Source organism: Argiope bruennichi, chromosome 4 (assembly GCF_947563725.1).
Source record: "Argiope bruennichi chromosome 4, qqArgBrue1.1, whole genome shotgun sequence".
NCBI lineage: Eukaryota > Metazoa > Arthropoda > Arachnida > Araneae > Araneidae > Argiope > Argiope bruennichi.
In genome coordinates, this window is record NC_079154.1 from 70728731 (window position 1) to 70748045 (window position 19315).

The following is a 19315-nucleotide window of genomic DNA, read 5'->3' on the forward strand; positions in this document are numbered from 1 at the left end:
TTTAAAACCAGAAAATGTTCAGATAATTTTAATGTCAACCTCACAGAATTTAGAGAAGAAACTAACGTTTATTTGATATTGCTGAACTTGTATTTAAAAAAAAGCCAGTTATGGAATAAAAGGTTCTAAACGATCAACAGGAAAAGGGTAATTTTGATAATGTTACCACAAGCGCTTTGAGGAAGAAAGAAGCAAGAAAGAGTAAAGAACTACATAAAATAGTTAAGTTTAATCATGAACGGGTAAAAAATACTTGTGTATCGGAAACGATTACTGGCCACAATGACAACGCTGAAGAACAACAGTGTTCTTTACAAAAAGAGGCAAGCCAACCGAATTCATCAAATAGACAAGAAGCAATAAAACTACCAAGTGCCTGTTCAGTTTAATATTAAGTTAAAACTTTATACAAAATGCATCTGAAGCTGAGCCAAATAGTATAGGGGACTCGATTATCGCCCTGGCTTACTTGTCACATGCAAGCAGTGGAAAGAGCTGTGAGACTGGTGTCCTAATCGGCTCAAAATGTCTGTGGTTCAATCGCAAGAGAATGATACATAATTTACTTAAGTGTGAATATGACAAAATTTAATTTAAAAAAAACTGTTTAATGTGGCGATGAAATAGAAACAAACATTTTGCAGCAGTAACATTTGTAATCCTTAAGGATACAGAAGTAAGAAAAGCAAATTGGACATAAAATATATTTTTTTATCGTTATACTTTGTAATAATTTTTTTCCAATTGTAAGGCTTATATATGCATTTAAAATCATCTGTTCACATAACCATTTAGTTTGTGCTACATAATTATTTCCAAGCAGTTAGGGTTACTGTCTTACTTTTAGACATTCGCTTTAGAATATTGTATAATATGACCACATTTTTTTTTATAAATTTGCTAAGTTTTAAGAGCATTTCTTTGAACATAAATTTATTTACTAATTTAAGAATAAAAGTAAACAGACGAAAAATATAAAACCTAGTGTATCGATTATTAAAATAATCTATGATGCACTCCATCGAAAACAGTTTTTGAAAGAGTTTCACTTTCGCTACATGAATACATTCTGTCTTTTATGTATTTCAAACACATTACACAAAATTTGAACCATTATTTGTATTTTATTTATATCCCATTATATTTAATCCAATTTTTTATCTTCTCCATAGATTCCATCCTTAGCACAGACATAGATCTCTCCAAAACACACATTCTCGGCGTAGATCTCTCGACGTTTCTACCACCACTAGATGATCCTGCAGGAGCTCAAATGGAAGCCAGATGTCAAAACCCTTTCAACTGCACGTACAAATTAACTAATGTCCAAGGGAAACCGACGATGCTAGCTCTGCCAATGGCCGTCACTCATCCATACAACTATAACAACGATAGATTGTACGACAATAATTCCGATTCGATTAATCAGAATTCTCTACCAATTTTACAAGGAGAATCACTAAAACATTCACAATCTATGGCGTTTCCAGATGTCGAACAAAAATGTGAATTGGATGCTGTTCACCAATCAAGAACCAAGTCTTTTGGAATAGAATTAGATGATTTTCTTCCAGTAAGTTTTTTTAACTTAATACATAGATTAAAATTTTCAGACTAAATTGTTTATAAATAGCATTTATGGCACATTATTGGATTTGCATTCATTTCCTTCGAAACTTTTGAGATAACAAAAAAAAACCATATTTTGTTTAAATACTAATTTATTTCTAAACAAAATATGAATTTTTTTCATGGATTCTTCATCGTTCATTGACTTACGCAATGCAAGCTAATCTACAAATCTCCTCTTGCTTGATAATCAACTCCTAAATCTGGTGTGAGACACGAGTTTAAATTAATTTTGAATGTCACATTGCTTAAAAAATAAAATGATAATTTCATAAAAACAAAATATTCTTTAACTGAGGAAGATTGATATGAAAATAGTAAATCTAATTTTACAATTTACAACTTCAATAAAACAATAATATCCATATTCCTATTTTACATTTATTTTCATATTGTATGAATAGTTTTGCTTTAATGTCTAAAGTTTGTATTTGATTCAACCATTTTTTTTAATCCTTTCAAATATTAAATTAATTTTAGATGTATTTTCAAAAGTAAGACAAATTCTTCTTTAATTAAGAAAGATTAATATGAAAATAGTAAATCTTAATTTACAGTTTTCAACTCCAACAAAATAATAGAACATACATTCTTATTTTGCATTTATTTTCGTATTGTATAAACAGTTCTACCTCAGTGCTTGAAGTTTTTTTTTTCGACCATTCTTTTATTTTTTTTTCATACTTTAAATTAATTTCAGATATACATAAATATTACTTATCATTGACTTTATGTAATTTTGCATTCCACATTTTTCAAGCCATTCGCGATTTCGTTTAATGTAATCAAACTCTTTGTCAATTTTCTTTCGTCCTGCACATGTCTGACCAAGTTGCTTATCTTTTTCTGCTTGTAGGAAATCACTTTCTTCTATTATTGATTATTTTTTGTCGGATAGCAGTACCAACATATATCATGCAACTTTGTATAATATTGCCAGATGACAGTTATAAAAATATATAATCAAGATGACTATTCACTCTTTCCATGATATAAGGAAATATAGAATATCATATTTTCTGAGGAATCTGCTATTGCGATACTGGAAGAATGCATGAACAAAATTTCAACATCTATCGTCCCTTCAAATATTGCAAGTAGCCAACATTTTGAAAAATAAATGAAATATCAGCAAATACTGAATATAAGACAATATTAAAATTTTTGTAATTGATAGTATTGCAAAATATATAAAAAATGTGAATTTAAAAAAAATTAACGATGCCAAAAATTAGAAATTAAAAAAAAAAAAAACTTTTGGAAAATGTTACTAAAAACGCCAGAGTTTGAAAGAATTAAAAGAAGAAAAATTGGAAACAATAGTAAAATAAATTTCAAATTCAAGCAATAGAATAAGGTAAAAGTTAATTATTAGAAATTTAAAACAGATAAAGATCAAGAAAAATAAAATTAAATAGAAGAGAAGAACTTAATTTATAACAGTCAACATATCAAAAAGCCATTTCAGCCAATACCGAAATACAGAAAGTTTAAAATTATGCAGTACAATAAATACAAAAATTGTAAAACAAAAGTTGATAACATTAAAGAATTAATATACCAATGATAAATAACTGAAAAGCATAAACGTAAGAAAGAGCAAAGTAAATTGAAAAATGAATGAAAAATAAAGAACTTTTGTCAAGTTACCACTGATCAATCAAAGTCTTAATGTAACAGTAGATCAAAATATAAAGCGTATGAATATGTCTATTATTTGTTTTCCTAAAAAATGATGTGCAAGATTTTTTTTTTTTTTTTACTTTTCAAGATTTCAAATCAAGGCATTGTTTTGCACTTCCCAATCGTTCTATATTTGTAAGAATTACTTGATAGTCTTTTTTAATTCTTAATTTGTATCCTTTGAAAAATGTAACTTTCCACTGTAAAAAGGAAATCCTTAACTAAAATTCAAAACTAAATTATTTACTACCTGTTGCAGAAATTCTATTGATAGCTAGCTATCTGCGAAAGAAATCCAACACCTCTGGATAATAGAAGATGCTTTATTTTACGAAAAACGCGAAAAGCAGGCTCTAAAAATACATCCGGAACATATACAAAGATTGGCACTTATAGAAATGAATAATATAAGAAGACGGCAAATTACTATCTAGAAAGTGACAATCGCACTCTAATTGCACAATCTGAGCTTGCTCCGCAGCTAGACGGGGAATGATAGGGAAGGACTGAATTATTTCAACTATCCGGATTTATATAGGTTTTTCCGACACAGCATTATGTTACGTGGAATTTTCCAGAAGAAACTAGGCTTAAATTCCTAGAGATAGAACTATAACTCTTGCATTTTTCATGACGTATTTTTGTGCCAGAATAACTGATTCGCTATCAAATCGACAATTGATCATTAAATTTGTCATAAATGTTGTCAGTCACTGAGTAGGCATCGATTAAGCCTGTAACTCATTCTAGATATGAGATCGACTGAGCAGAGAAATTCTATTGATGGTAAATTCCCTCACATTCATTATGAATACCTGTAAATTTACTATTCTGTTGCAAATTTCTTAACTAGTTGTTTTACTTGTATAATAAATTTTAAAAAGCAAAATTTTATTTTTTTACAATTTTTTTTTCTATTCTATTATTTGTCAAAAAATTATGCAGACGTTTCCTATTTTTCGCGATTTATAATAGCTAAATTCAAAGAGAATATATAATTTAACTTGGAAGTATGTCCTCTTTAAAAATATGCAAACTGCATTCGCATTAGCGATCATCTACATATTTATATTTGCATAATTTTGCAATTTTTCGTTTTTTAAATTATTCTGAATAATGAAAACTTCCAGAAGTAAAACTTTAGATACATCAGTTCAAAACAACTGGAAATATGCATGGAAAAATATTTAGAAGCTGTTTAAATGTATGCTAAAGTAGCAAATGAAGGATTCTATTACTTTCCTTCTTTCGAGTTTTCATTTCAATTGTTGATACAATATATTTTCTCGAAAAATGATTAATGTTTGTTTCTTTTGTAAATATCACCGTTAAAAGTGATGTGACGTGACTAAATAAAAAACAAATTGGAATAATGTATTTATTTGCATATTTAATTACAATTTAAAAACAGCAGACGATATTTTCTTTTCAAATAGAAAGTTGTTGCCAAAATTTTTTATTCCAAAATACTTGTTTTTCTTTTAATTCTTTATCGAAACTGTTTCTAAAATTTTATAAGGGTTTTTTTTGTTTGTTTAGGTATACTCTATAGTATAAAAAAATTTTATGAGGTAAAAAATAATTTTAGTAAGGAAATTATATATTATTCAAAAGAGTAAGCATTTCATTTTTCAATCAAAAACAAGCTAAGCTGAGCAATTGGTGGATGATCTTTGCAATATTAAGCGCACAATCTTCGGTATTATGCCACCAATTACTCAGACTTGTAGTGATATAAAATAGAATCAGAGGGAAAAACTTTTTTCTCAACGTCTCAATTTGATTTAAAGTGTAAATATATTTACCTAACCGCAGGCTGTATTCCAAAGACTTCACACTTTTTATACAATCATAGACAATCATCTTTTATAAATACTGAGTCAGATGGAAGAAAAAAATTTCTAGAAAAAGTAAACATAGGAAACATCAACAGCATTTAACAGCAGTTGGATCTAGATGAAAACTTGCATAAGACAGCTCTTATGCCATTTAATTACTTTCAAAAAGACTGAAATGTAAATAATTTATTATACCGAAGTGACGAGAGTTGAATTTTTGTGTTCTTATTTCTATATAGAATATGTAAAAGAAAAATATTCTATGGATAGTATGCAAACATGTAGAACGTCACATTATAATACAAACAATTTTTTCCTCTATGTTTAATGGAATAAAATAGCATATTGCTGCAATCTTCAAAAATTCAGTTTCCTTCATTCAACTATGAATATTATTTTTTGCCTTGGGCGTAAAACTATAAAAGCAGTTTCAAAACGGCGCCTAATTGCTTTCTATACTATCCTTTGTTTTCTTTCAAGCCCACGGAATAAAATTTCTTTTACATTTACTTAGAAGAGGGAAGTGTTTCTTCAGAAAAGGTGTATAAATATTTTAATAACTAATTTGCTACATTTTCTACATCAGTTATTTTTCGCAAGCAGTTTTTCGGGAGAAAAAATGGCGAGCTAATTTTTTCATTCATAACTTGAAGGCATAAAAAATTTGTTGAGTACCTTAAGAAGTTTAAAATATTTGTGAATTTATTCGTTTTTTTAGAAGGAAGAGGATTTTTTATTTGCTTGAAAGTAAAAAAAAAAATCTAGGTAGTTTACTATTTTTATAATTTAGAATTTAATCGCAGACAAGGATTTTCTAATAACGCAATAACTAACTTAGAAACAAAATGCAGGAAAAAATGAGAGAAAAATAAGAACCACATTTTTCTGGATTTTACTTATTCTAAAGCGTAAAATGCCATCTAATTTCGAAAAAGAAATCAAAGTGTGTTTATAAAAATTACTTTTGTGAACAAACTTATTCCAATTAATGTAGTTTAAATTTTTTTAGCACTGTTATTTCAACAGCATTACGAAGGAGAAGCATAGATATACTAGTAGGGACAATTTACAACCTCATAACTAGTCTTCTCTATTACAAACTACTGTAAAACTTCTTTGTGTTTTCTTAAACTTAGGAAACACTATCAAAAATTGATTTTTTTTTGTTAAATTTTAATTTATATAAAAATATGTGTTACTGTCTAATGACTGAAGTATTCATATTTTTGTAAAGTCTGACGTCAGCTTTCAAAACTGTAATTTGGATGCTTGAATCCTTTATTTCCATAGTAACAAAAAATATTCCCATTGTCAAATATTTTCAAAAAATGTTTTGAGAAATTATTTGAAAGTGATAAATTATGTAGCATATTTGCATATATTTTTTTCCTTATAAAATGATCAATAAACGTCATTATTCAAAGATTTTATTCTTTTATTCTTTTTAAGCGAAACTGTGATGAAAAGTTCATGTTATATACGAAATCTACGTCAATTTTCGCAAATTCTATTTCTTCTACTTAACTTATTTCAGCAAAGAATCATTTCTCTTAAGTCTCTTACTTGTTTGATTCTATAATACAGATGTGTGCTAACATTTAAAGACTATCGAGAAATTTGCAGCCTCATACATTCATACGCTTTCAAAAGAGAGCAAAAGATATTCTTGAAGCATCAAATCAAATGAAAAGTATAAAAGCATGTAGTATAATAATTCTTAGAAAAGTTACATTTGGAAGGTTTAATATTAGGTGGTAATAAAACAACAATCTCTGTTTTGAAATATCTACAGCTAAAACTAAACAACGAAATGAAACTAAATTCAAATATAGTCTATCTATATCATCATAGAAGATTGATGAACGCATGGAAAATGGATTGTACAAAATTTCCTTCATATTCAGGTGATAAAAAAATGTATAAAAAAGAATTATAAGCATTATGAAACCCACAGAAAACATTATTTTATTGTCAACATTTGAGTTAAAGTTTTCTATGTACCGACAATATTTCGATTTTTATTTTCAATTAACTTTATGTATAATATCGAATCGGTGATTTATTTTTCAGCCTTTATCTTCCCATGCTTTTCTGAATTTGCACATAAAATATGATTTCATTCCATTCATTAATTATATCATCCAAATGTCTCCAAAAAAGAGATAGTTATTTTATGTTCTCTCTGTATTTTTGATACTTTTTTTATTCATGTTATACTCCGGAAAAAAAAATTAAAAAAATAATTCAGTTATAATATATATATATATATATATATATATATATATATATATATATATATATATATATATATATATATATATATATATATATATATATATATACACGGGGTGTCTCAAAAACCTTGACCGCAACTTTCATTCCTTAAATATTGATCATAGACATATACTGTAAATTACAAAGTTGTGTAAAAAAAGGTGTAAAATGTTATGAAATCGATTTAAATTTTCAGGGGATTAAACTTATAAAAATACAAAATTTAAATTCTTATACATACCCCGTATAAAAAAATTCCCAGTGAGTAAAATGTGCCCCATCCTCTAATAAGGTCATGCACAAAATTTCAGCAATTTTTCACAAATTGTCTCAAATAGTATATGAAACTACATAAAGACTTAAACCATTTTTTGATGCCTGGATATGAGTTCGCGAAGGGAAAAAATCATGTCGGATGTTCGTGTTTTAAGGATCGTACACAAATTAACAAAGAAGGTAATGATTGAATAAATGAATAATAATTTTGCTATTTATTGGTTCAAACGAATTAAAAATGTGTAGAAATAATTACTTAAAGGAAAGATTAGATAAAAGAAAGATTACTTAAAGGAAGGGTTACATATGTTTTTTTACAAGTTCACTGACTGTGCTATTTTTAAGTTATATTCTGTAATTCGTGATATAAAATTTTAAAATATTTTTTCAAGAAGCATAAATTTTAACATTTGTATTTAAAACTAAAGATATGAAGCATATTTATTTTTCTTATGATGCATTCCGGCGTCGCGTCATCTGCACTGAAGCTGTAAACATTTGCATTTTAATTTGTGATTGACCCTTCACCAACTTTGTTTTAACTTATCTTTGAGAGTTTTCATGTTAAAATTGCTGAAATTTTGTACATGACCTTATTAGTGGATGGGTCACATTTTACTCAAGGGGAATTTTTTTGTAGGGATCTGTATAAAAATTTAAATTTTGTATTTTTTTAAAGTTTAATCCCTTGAAAATTTTAATAGATTTCGTAGTTTTGCACCTTTATTTACGCAACATTGTAATTTATAGTATATATCAGTGATGAATATATAAGGAATAAAAACTGCGGTCAAGGTTTTTGAGACACCCCCTGGATATTCTTTTAATAGTTTTCTCTCATACCTGGTTCATACATTTCAAATAATATTGAATATAAATTGCAGTGATTATAGAGATTGCGGTTCTATTAAGGAATGCCTTTTGAGTACATTGCATTCTTCCATAATTTTTTATGAGAATACCTCTTAAAAACTGTATGTTTAAGTATTTTATTAATATTTGAGTATTGCGAAATACAGAAATTTTATTCGTCTGTCTCGAAGGGTAAATGTCGAAATTTATTTTTGAGCAATTACAGTATTCTGCAATTCGCATGTGTGGCATGTTTACTTGTGAAAAAATGCGTAATTCTCCTTTATTTACAAATTAATCAAAATTCTTCTTTTTCTTATTTTATAAAAAAGTCCTTACGAATTGTTCATTTTTGCCTTTAATAACATGTTTCCTTTAGGGGGGGGGGGGAGGATGAAAAACTTCTGGTATGACGGGTGATTCTCGCTGCACGGTAGGAGCGAAGGTATAGAAATGGTTTGTTGTTGGCAAACCCTTACAGATGACAGGACTTGCTTCTTACTGGAAGGGTTGTATCGTGATCAGTTATAACCCATAGGACTGAACCATAGTTCCCCTCTATGCTGCTGTAACGTTCCGGTCATTCAGATTTTTTTTTTTCATATCCTTTAGGGTTGATTTGAGTAGACATTTGTGATAATAAACATTTTAGTATGCAGGATGCTACAACTTTCTTGATGCATATTTTATTCCCAGATCTAAATGAAGACAAATGAACATGTAATTCCTGATTTTAAACTAAACTATCAAATATTAAATCCTCGATTTGCTCAATTCATGACCATCCAAGTAATGCACTTCACCAAAATGCTACGGTACCCTTCTGAAAATTGTATATGATTGATGTGGTTTGGGGAGGTTATAAGAGTTTGTCAACTTTTATACATTAGGAAAGGCATATATTGACTTGATCATTCCAACATCTCATTAGAAATGGCATGTTGTCGTAATAGGGTTGTGAACGGCCGATCTTAAAAGGAAAGTCTCAAGTGGAACTTTCCAATCAACAGATGACAGAAATTTGGTGATTTTGTCATTTTGGGACATTTAAATGTTTTAAAATTTCAGGAGCAAGCACCTTACCAAGCGCGTAGTAACATATTTATAATTAAATGTTGCATGACCATTTATGCCTTTCTGAATATGTCCTGCCAACTTTTAAGAGTTTTGAAACGTCCTTTATAGGCCGGTAGCGGTTAGTGCTAGCTTGATTGGTTTTTCCAAAATGGGCTCTTGTTCCGCTCAAATCTAATGTGTGAGTAGCATGGCCCAGGGTGCACTGCTAAATATTCATTTTTCTCCTATTCTGCCCACTGATCCATTAATAATGGCATGTATTGATATAGGAATGACTGGCTTAAAAGAAATGTCTCAGATAGAACGTCTCAATAGAATAGCCGCCACAATTGCGCAGCCCCTTATTCTTTCTGGGCATTCTAGTGCCTCATATTTCGTAAACAATTACTTCACGGCTTCATTTACGAACATAATTACATGATCATTCGAACATCTCTAAAATGTGTTTTGAAACACCTTGTATTGAAAAAAAGGCTTTTAATGATTTATGCTCATCTAAAAGGGTTTTTCAAAAATGGTCTGTGGTCTGCGTAACCTGGAGTGTAAAGTAAATTATTCATTTTTCCAAAATTGCGTCCCATTATTCCATTAGGAATAACATATGTTGGCTCGGAAAAGATTGGATTACCCAACTGTAAAGGACGTGTCTCAGGTGGAAATTCTCAATCGAATAAATGTTGCCTCGTTTCTTTTTGGACATTTCAGTTTCTCATAATTTCAGGAAGAAGTACTTCATGTCTTCATTTACGATTATAATGATGTAATGATTCATGCTTTTCTAAACGTGTTCTATCAACCTATAAAGGTTTTGAGAAATCCTGTGCTGAAAAATATAATTATATTATATAATAATTATTAATTAATTTTAAAGTGAAAAACAAATTTTCGAATGTTGTTCGACATTGAACAATAACGACGTATGATCTGAAACAATTTTATAATAATTTACTGAAACCAAGTGTTTTATTTTATGAAATAAATTCATGGTATTTTGATTTATTAGATTAAAATTATTGCTTTTTTTATTTCTAGAAATAGCTGTCATTAATATATGATTGTCAATTTTGAAATACTCAATATAAAGAGTACAATAATTTTCTAAAATGAAAATGTATCTTTACATGAATATTTTTTACCACAGAATTGTCATTTTAGATATATTTAGTGGTATTTTAAGTGTTTAAAACAATGTTCCAGAGCTATAAAATAGAAAATATTCGAATATTTCAGCCGAAATAACTGCAAAGCGTTTCTCTTCGTAATGGTATCATAAGTTCTATAATAATCTCCTCTTTCTGTTATAAAATGGGCCATAAAATAGTATCTCTGGTCCCAGTTCATTCTTGGTTTTAAAGCGTCGTAAAATATCCAATCGTAAACTTTTCGTAAATTTATGAATGGAAAAATGTGTTTATAAGCATTTTCTCCACCTCAAAAACAATTTTATGAAATTGGAAATACTACATTTTTCTTTTAATGTCGAAAGAGCAAATGAGAACATTTCAATTGCAACATAAGCTTAGATGTGATATTCACACGTATATAATGCGTTTTGTTTATATAAATGGGGTTCTATTTTCTTATATATAATTATTTACGAAAAAAGTATTGCATTCGATTTCAAAAATTTAACGAACCTGCAATTTTAGACATTTTCGGATACATTTTTTCAAATGACGTCTATTTGACTGTCGATTGTTCGATATATAACCATAATTCAACAATTCAATAAGAGACTCTCCAGAAAAGATAAAAATCTGGTATTCAGTCCATTAAAAAAAATTGTATATTTTTGTCAAACTCGGAACAAAATTAATCTAGTGGAAATCTGGTGTATTTGTATTTGTAAACAGAATCATTAAAATCCTCGACAATCTAGTTAAAATAAGTTATAAGGTTTTTATTATTAAATTGCCGACCATCAATTAAATTTTTGACAAAATCCATTGATGGATCAACTGTCTATCAATCTGCTTGAGTATATGTGTATATGATAATCTAAAAGCGCAACTATTTGGATAGATAAAATTTCATAAATGTGGGAAGCCTCTGTTGTTATTTTGAACTTAGATGCAAATTTATCAATGGCAGATATGAAATTAAAAAGCAATTTCTAGATATAAAAATTTCGGTAAAAGTGTCATTTAGTGTGTCCCTTGCTGCGCCAAGGATGCCAGGTCGCCAATAAAGATGGCATACAAAATAAAAATAAAAAATACTTCTGCAAAACAATTACGGTTACCACTTTCTGCTTTAAAATTACGATCTTTACTGATAAGTATTGTTTTATCCGAGATTTATTATTCTTTTTTTAATCTTTGGTATCACTATCGCTGTTTATCTTAACAATTTGAAATAAAGAAGCTTTTCAAACCGGCTGCGCCGGTCTATTGTGTAGAGAGTAAAATTTAGAGCATGCGATGCCTTCGGCATCTGAAGAATGCACCGAGCAGAATTTTTTAACTTTAAAAAAAGCATCCTGTGGCTTTGCTAGCAGCGGGAGCGGGATCTTAATAACTTCGCTAGATCATTGAACATAAGGACTGTGTGGATAACACGAACATTGCATAATCAAAAGAAAAGAAAGAACGAAGGAAGCAGTAATCAAACCGTTCTTCACACAAAATTTCAAACAAGCAACCTTTTCCCATATTCCTCTTCTGCCGTCGGGTTCGCTTTGATAGGGTGTGTATGGTATGAAAACACAATCAGCAAGCATCAGTAGAAACACAACGACGTTTATTAATACGAGAGACACGAGTACACAAAGACGACGAATACACAGTCGACAAATATTTACAGCCGAGACGAACACATGACAGCACACAGCAGCACGCTACAGCAGACAGTAGCCCACAAGTAGTAATCGTCCCAGCACACGAAGCGGCTAGACAGAATTCAGCAGGAGAGGAAATCCTCGGAGCTTCACTCTACGGACTCTCCAAACGGTTGAACTTCTCACTGTATTCTCTCCCTTTAGCTGCCGACTCACTACTTCTTACAACTGCTACACAATATACGACCCTGCCACCACAGTAGACAACAGGATTCGGCACACAGCAGTTCAGTACTCGCTCCAAACAAAGCTGGTAATTCGATGTTTCTTCGTCATTCTCTCGAAGACTCACTTGTCGGCGACTACGACTACTCGACACACAACCCACAGCTTGAGAGTGCCGGCCTTTTATATTTCTCGGGAGGTGGAGCTAGCAGCTTCTAGACCAATCAAGCGTATCTTGGTTCCTAATGGACGGATCGACAAAATTCAGGAAGTTTCGAGTATTATCCATTTTGTCGCCAAATTCTTCGCCACCTTACCAAATGGTCGCAAAATTTGTCAAGCTCTGTGATCACTGGCTCGGCATGCGGCAGCATCCAATACGGATGCTGTAAATCAGTCTTTCTTATGATGACACTATATGTGCTGGAAAACAAAATTACACATTTGTAACAATATATATATACAACATACACGCATATACAAAGGGTATATACAACAATATACGCTGATGATCAAAAAACAGTATGCGCTTTTTTTGCCATAACTCCACGAGAAATCATCTGAGACATGAAATTCAGAAATAAGAGACAGCATTTTGTACCTAAACGATGGCGAAAGCATAGTTGCGCAAAAATCTATATAATGCATATAGTATGGAGTCAAACAAAAAAGGCTTTATTGAGTTCATAGTACCTCTACACATGATTGTTTGTCCAAGAGGAAGAACAACAAGCAGATGTTCCTTAGTATGGAATATGCCCTTTCCTTATTGCAATGGTTGCTTCGCACCATTTCTGCATACTCAGCACCAGATTGTCCAACAGTTTTTGAGGTAAAAGTACCCATTCCATTATCAGAATCTGCTTCAGTTGTTGGGTGTTCCTCGGAGGATGTAATCGTGCTAGGCGTCTCCCCAAAGCATGCCACACATGTTCTATGAGATTTAAATCAGGAGAGAATGCTAGCCAATAAATTCGAGGGATATCTTCAATTTCCAGTAGTTTCTGAACATCAGCAGTCAGGTATGGTCGTGCATTGTCATCCATAAAAACAAATTCTGGTCCTATAACACCACGGAACAGACGCACATGAGGAAGGATTACTTCCTTACAATAGCGATCTTCAGTCACAGAAATTCTGTCGAAAATGTGGAGTTCAGTCCGCCCGTTTAGCATAATGCCTCCCCGACGACAACTCCTGGACAGCCCTAGTCGTATCTTTCCATGATGTCACTGGGTTGAAATCGTGTCCCTACCTTTTTCTAAATCAACTGGCTTTGAGAATCACTTACGCGTTTTGCGTACACTCACGTCGCCTATGATGTTTTGTTCCTGACATTTGCATACTCATCACCTTTCTACTTAATTGTGTGTTCATTGTACTGATCACAATAACCCCTTTTCTGCAATTTCATGGCTACCTATTTAAAACTTACATTGTTGCTTAAGTTTTGCACACCAGTGTGTATATATATGCCATTCAATCTTCATCCATTCTGCAGGTTCAAACTATTTCCTGCCATCCCATTCACCACACATTCGTTCTTGAGCAATTAGCGACATAACGAATTATCAAGGAAATCGTCAGATCAGAAAAAGAATTTCGAAAAGCGCAAGGAATTCCATTGCAAACGATTTCTTAAATTAGTAATTCAGACAATTTCTAAAATGCATACCGACTATTAATTATTGCAAAAGAATAAATATTTTTTTTTCGTATTCACATTCAAAATAACATTACAGTGAGTTATTAGCAATAAAAAACTTTTAATTATAATACAGAACTAAATTAAAATCTTTAATTGATACTTTTTATTATTTTTAATTTAACATTTTTTATAAAATAGTTGCAGTTCATATACAACTCAACCACTGTAAAACGTAGTTAACAAAATAGCATTAGGGTTACCATATTAGCGACAAACTCGGGGGCACACAAAACTACACTTCATCCACAATATCTATTTTTCCTTACATATCGCAGTTCTCTTTATATATTTTATTATGAATGCTGAAAAATTAGCAAAGAAATTGCTATCCACTTTATTTAAGGCTTTTTAATAGCTTCAGCTTAAAGAAAAAATTAAATTATCTGCCTCCCAAATTTCCACATCTATGATATTATTAATAATGGATTGAGAAAACAAGCATTTTAAATCCCACAATTTATCAAAATTGTTGTTATCAGAAGAACTTCTGAAAAATGATTTAAAACCCCAGGATTAATAAACTTTTTTTGAATAATAATTTTCCTATATAAAAAAATTACATCCAAAATCACCATAGGAATATCCGAGGGATCGAAAAAGTATGTAACGCTTAGTAAAAGAAAATTATAATATAAGCTGCAAAAATTTATTTTACCTACAGTATGATTATGATTGATAAAAGGTAATTTAAATTACTTATTAATATGTTTCAATAGATGCTCCCAAACTGTGGAGTCCGACAAGATCCTAAATATATAGGGTTCCAAATTATATCCGTAACACACACCCTTAACTTCTAAACAGTTATAGCTTAATCCATAAAGTTGGTATCTAGATCTAGTAAAACTACTCGATGAGATAACTTACAACGTCATGTACTGGCAACTTTTGGAATTAGCGGTTTTATTTCGTACTTGCGAAAGATAGATTAAAAAAATCAGATAGAAAGTTGTAGAGCACACATCTTATAGTACTAAAAGATACTTTGCTTGTATTGATACTCAAAATCAAATGTAAAAAATAATAATTAGTTTTTTTTTTATTATTATCAAAACTATGCGTCGTGAAACGCGAGTGAAGCAAGAAACAAAATCACCTTAAGGACTGAATACGAGTCTGTGTTGGGATGCAGGGGAAATGCATATAATCTGCATTCAGCACAATATGGACATAATATTCCTGGCAGACATAGTACGGAAGGATGAGGCATGCTTTTTAAGAAATGGTATACTTAATTAAGCAGCACATGCTGAAGGCATTTCAAAATTCGTTGGGTGTGGTGGTTCCGTAGAGTATCCTTTCCCGTGCGCTTTCTTGACTTGATCTTCTTCTTTGTAGACATAAAAGGGCAAGCATATGCGACAATTCCGCCAACATTGCAGGATCTTCGATAACGCATTGCTGATGCTTGTGCTTCCATAATACCAGCCCTGATGCATAATCTGGAGCAAGAAACCCAGTCTCGAGTGCAAATGTGTATAGCAGCTAGCGGAGAACATTTTGAACAATATAAATAAATGATTCTAAAGACAGGGAAATGCCTCAATTACTTTAACACTTTATGACATGGCAATGTTCGAAATCGTGATCAATTCTGAGTATTAATATGAGCAAAGTATTTTTTCATTCTAAATTAAGAATACTCTACAACTTTCTATTTGACTTTTTCTTCGTACTTTTCATCGTTTACGAGACTGGACACATAGTTCCAAAATTTGCTCATAGATGGTGTTGTAAGTAACCTCTTCGAGTAGTGCATAGTCTTTTTACTATATTTAGACATCATCTTTATGCTTAGGCTGTGATCGTTTAAAAATTGAGGGAGATAGGTGATAAAATTAGGAACTCTGTATATGCATCTTCCCATAATTTGTAAAAATGCAATGTCAGTTTAAAATCTTTATCAAACCATACATTGGAAATATTTTTGAAAAGATGTATTTAAGAATAAGTCATGTTTTTTTTCTTCATAAAATGTCCTTTTGGACCCATAAAATATATTTTGAAGAGAATTTGTGCTGCTTCATCTTGGGAAAAATTTAATCAACAGAGGATGAAGTGGGTCAATTTAGATTCGTTTTTAAAAAGTTTGTCAGAATGTTCCTTCTACAATCCTCGGAATTCTCATTAAAATTTCGCTTTGGTTGATGACAAGTTTCAAAGGTGTTCTTGGTTGATTTCTTTAAAACATGAAGTTATCAAATTCTTCAAGTAGTCTAGATTATACCTGTTCTACCCTAATTGGTACTCTAACATCAAACTTATTAGTCTAGGAATAGAATTTCTATACAAATAATGATAGAAAATTTTAATATAAAAATGATGGCGAATTTTTGGTAATTATTCCACTTATATGCGGCAATTCCTTCATTTTTAATTGATTTTATTTTCATCAGTTTAATATCTTTTCTTCTTATTAAAAATTCTATTCTGCTTTAATTAATTTGTTTCATCCTGCTGCTGTAGAATGCATCTAAACGACCTTCGAAAATTAAACTCTAATCTGTATTCTTCCGTAACACTCTTTTTTTGGCAAAAGAAAATTATTCTTTGTTGAATGAAACAAAAAAGGTTGATGATATTACCATAATTTAAATAAATAATTTAACTTTTATATTTCCAGTACAATCTGTAGCGCGATCAGATATGAAATACTGGTTTCTAAAATACCATTCAAATGATGAAAACTTGTCTTGAAATCACACATAAAATTACTTAAAACTTGAAAAGAAATTTTAATTATTTATGTTTTCACAGTTTTTTAATATCTTATTTAATAAGATAAATTGAATTATATCTTGATATTTCAAGAACTACCATTTAATATTTTTATTTTAATCTTCATCGTTATGCATGGTTTTTGAATCATATAATTCTGTTCTTATTATTTAAAAAAATTATTTTTCATAATTATAGTTATTTTAAAAAGTTCCATACATTTCACTATTCATTCTCTTCAAACTATCCTGATAAAAACTGGCCTATAAAACATCCAATCATTACTTGACATTTATTTCTTTTAATGCTACTGCCAATAGATTCACAAATTTCTGTTTAAAATAAGCTGAAATATTCAGCTATTACCACAACTATTGTTTATAATTACTATACCAGACAGACTCTTTTGATAGTACCTTGGAACCAGACAGCGTTCTAAATTCACGCGTAAAGTAACGTGCGTAATGTAAATCGACAGTTAGTTATAAGATTCGCTTAATCAAAATTCTCTACAAACTATGGGCGGCTGTACCAATACAGGCTACTAAATGCAGTTCGTTCTCTGTTCCAGCAACTTTTCAAACACCTGGACTTTGAATATAGGGTTAAAAGTTTTTTTACTTTCTTTTTCTCTTTTTAATGGATTTGTCTTTAGAGTAAAAATTGCAGATACATCGAGCTTCTCTACCTTGTAAAACTTAACAGTTTAAGATATAAATTTAACTTGACGAAATAATAGTACAGTCAATTCATTTTAAGATGTATTTTACTTTTCAATATTCTGCATAGAACTAATTCTATTTACTGAGATTCATTTTTATAATTTTCACTCATAAAATTAAGAATTTATGGCTAAGTTCGCAATAATACTTTATTATCTTTTATTGTGGGTATATTTTGAATGCCTAAAATTTGCTGACGAACGTTTGTTAATAATAACTAACGATTAACGGCTCAAACTATGATATTTTCAATTCTTGCATCTGACATGATTAGTTGTAATTAACAACGAATAGTTTATATTCTATCAATGGAGACTTGAATCTTAACTTCCTGTGTGAAAAGTGACCTTTCTCTAAATATAAGAAATTTTATTGTTCTCAAGATTTATTTTATAATCTTGTTATAATTCAATGTCTATTTGTGCTGTATCTTGCTTATTATTTAAAAATATTTGTTAATTGAAATTCTTTAGCAAACGTTTAAATATTCAATATTGTACAATTTTGTAGCAACAGTAGGGTAGGAGGGTACAAATCCACCAGGCATTAGTCTTAGGAAGTTCCAAGGAAACTAAACATTATCTCGTACCCAAGGTGAAATATGATGAGGGATATATGTATGATACTCGGTACGAATGCCAATTACTCTTGTTAAACCACTGATGATAAAAAGGTTATTTAATATCCTTGGTACCTGTTACCGTCGCTACTTCACTGGTATTATATGCATTTCAAAATTAATGAGAGATTTTTTTTTCTGTTATCGTTTTTCTTCTCTCCTTGATTTACTTTTCAAGTACGGAGTGATGGTCATCCTCAACCGAAAAAAAATTTTAAAAATGAATTTCTATTTGAATAATAATGCGTAAACCGAAAAAAAAATTCCTAACATTGAAATAGAAAAATATATTGAAATTTTGTTACCTTAAAATGCATATTAATATATATGGGAAGTAGAATTATAAACTTAAAAACCAAATACAAAGCCTCAAGATGATAGACTTAAATAAACACAGTATTATGGTTTGAGGCACAGATGAATGTCAGTAAATAGCTTTCAGAACAGGAATGAAAAGAAATCCGAAGTAATGTATCTTCATACAACGGCATAGAAATTTTCATATATTATTTTCGTAGACTTTCAATAGAACACCTTCCAATGCTAATCATCTAATTGCACATTGCATTGTACAGTGATACGATACCTGCCTATGAACATAAATAAATCTATGTGATGCAAAAAAAACCTTCCTTTGGTTCAATATAATAACAACTTGTTTGCATTCATAGTATTAAAAAACACAGAACTAAATAAAAATATTTTAATGATTAATACAGAATTCCAAACGATTTATTTTTTTATATGCACGTGAGTTAAATCTGTAATTGAAATGTTTCCATCTAGGAAATAGAAACTTCTCTCCTCTAATAGCACACATATATATTGAAAAATATTGTATAGTATTAAACAATATACACAGGATTGTATAATATTGCTGAATATTAAAGTATATAATATAATATCTCACAATATTGT

The 19315-nt window shown here is 30.1% G+C and overlaps 1 protein-coding gene across 2 annotated transcripts in view; it reads left to right on the forward strand.

Moving 5' to 3' along the window:
• The window catches only part of LOC129965945 (katanin p80 WD40 repeat-containing subunit B1-like), a 178601-nt gene that overhangs the window by 140109 nt on the left and 19177 nt on the right, over nucleotides 1–19315 (forward strand). For both annotated transcript variants that reach the window (XR_008784246.1, XM_056080248.1), the window contains exon 12: nucleotides 1173–1573. Coding sequence is in view for 1 of the 2 variants with exons in the window: in XM_056080248.1 (XP_055936223.1) it covers nucleotides 1173–1573 (401 nt within the window). In the remaining variant the exon portion in view is untranslated. The remainder of the gene's footprint in view (nucleotides 1–1172; nucleotides 1574–19315) is intronic.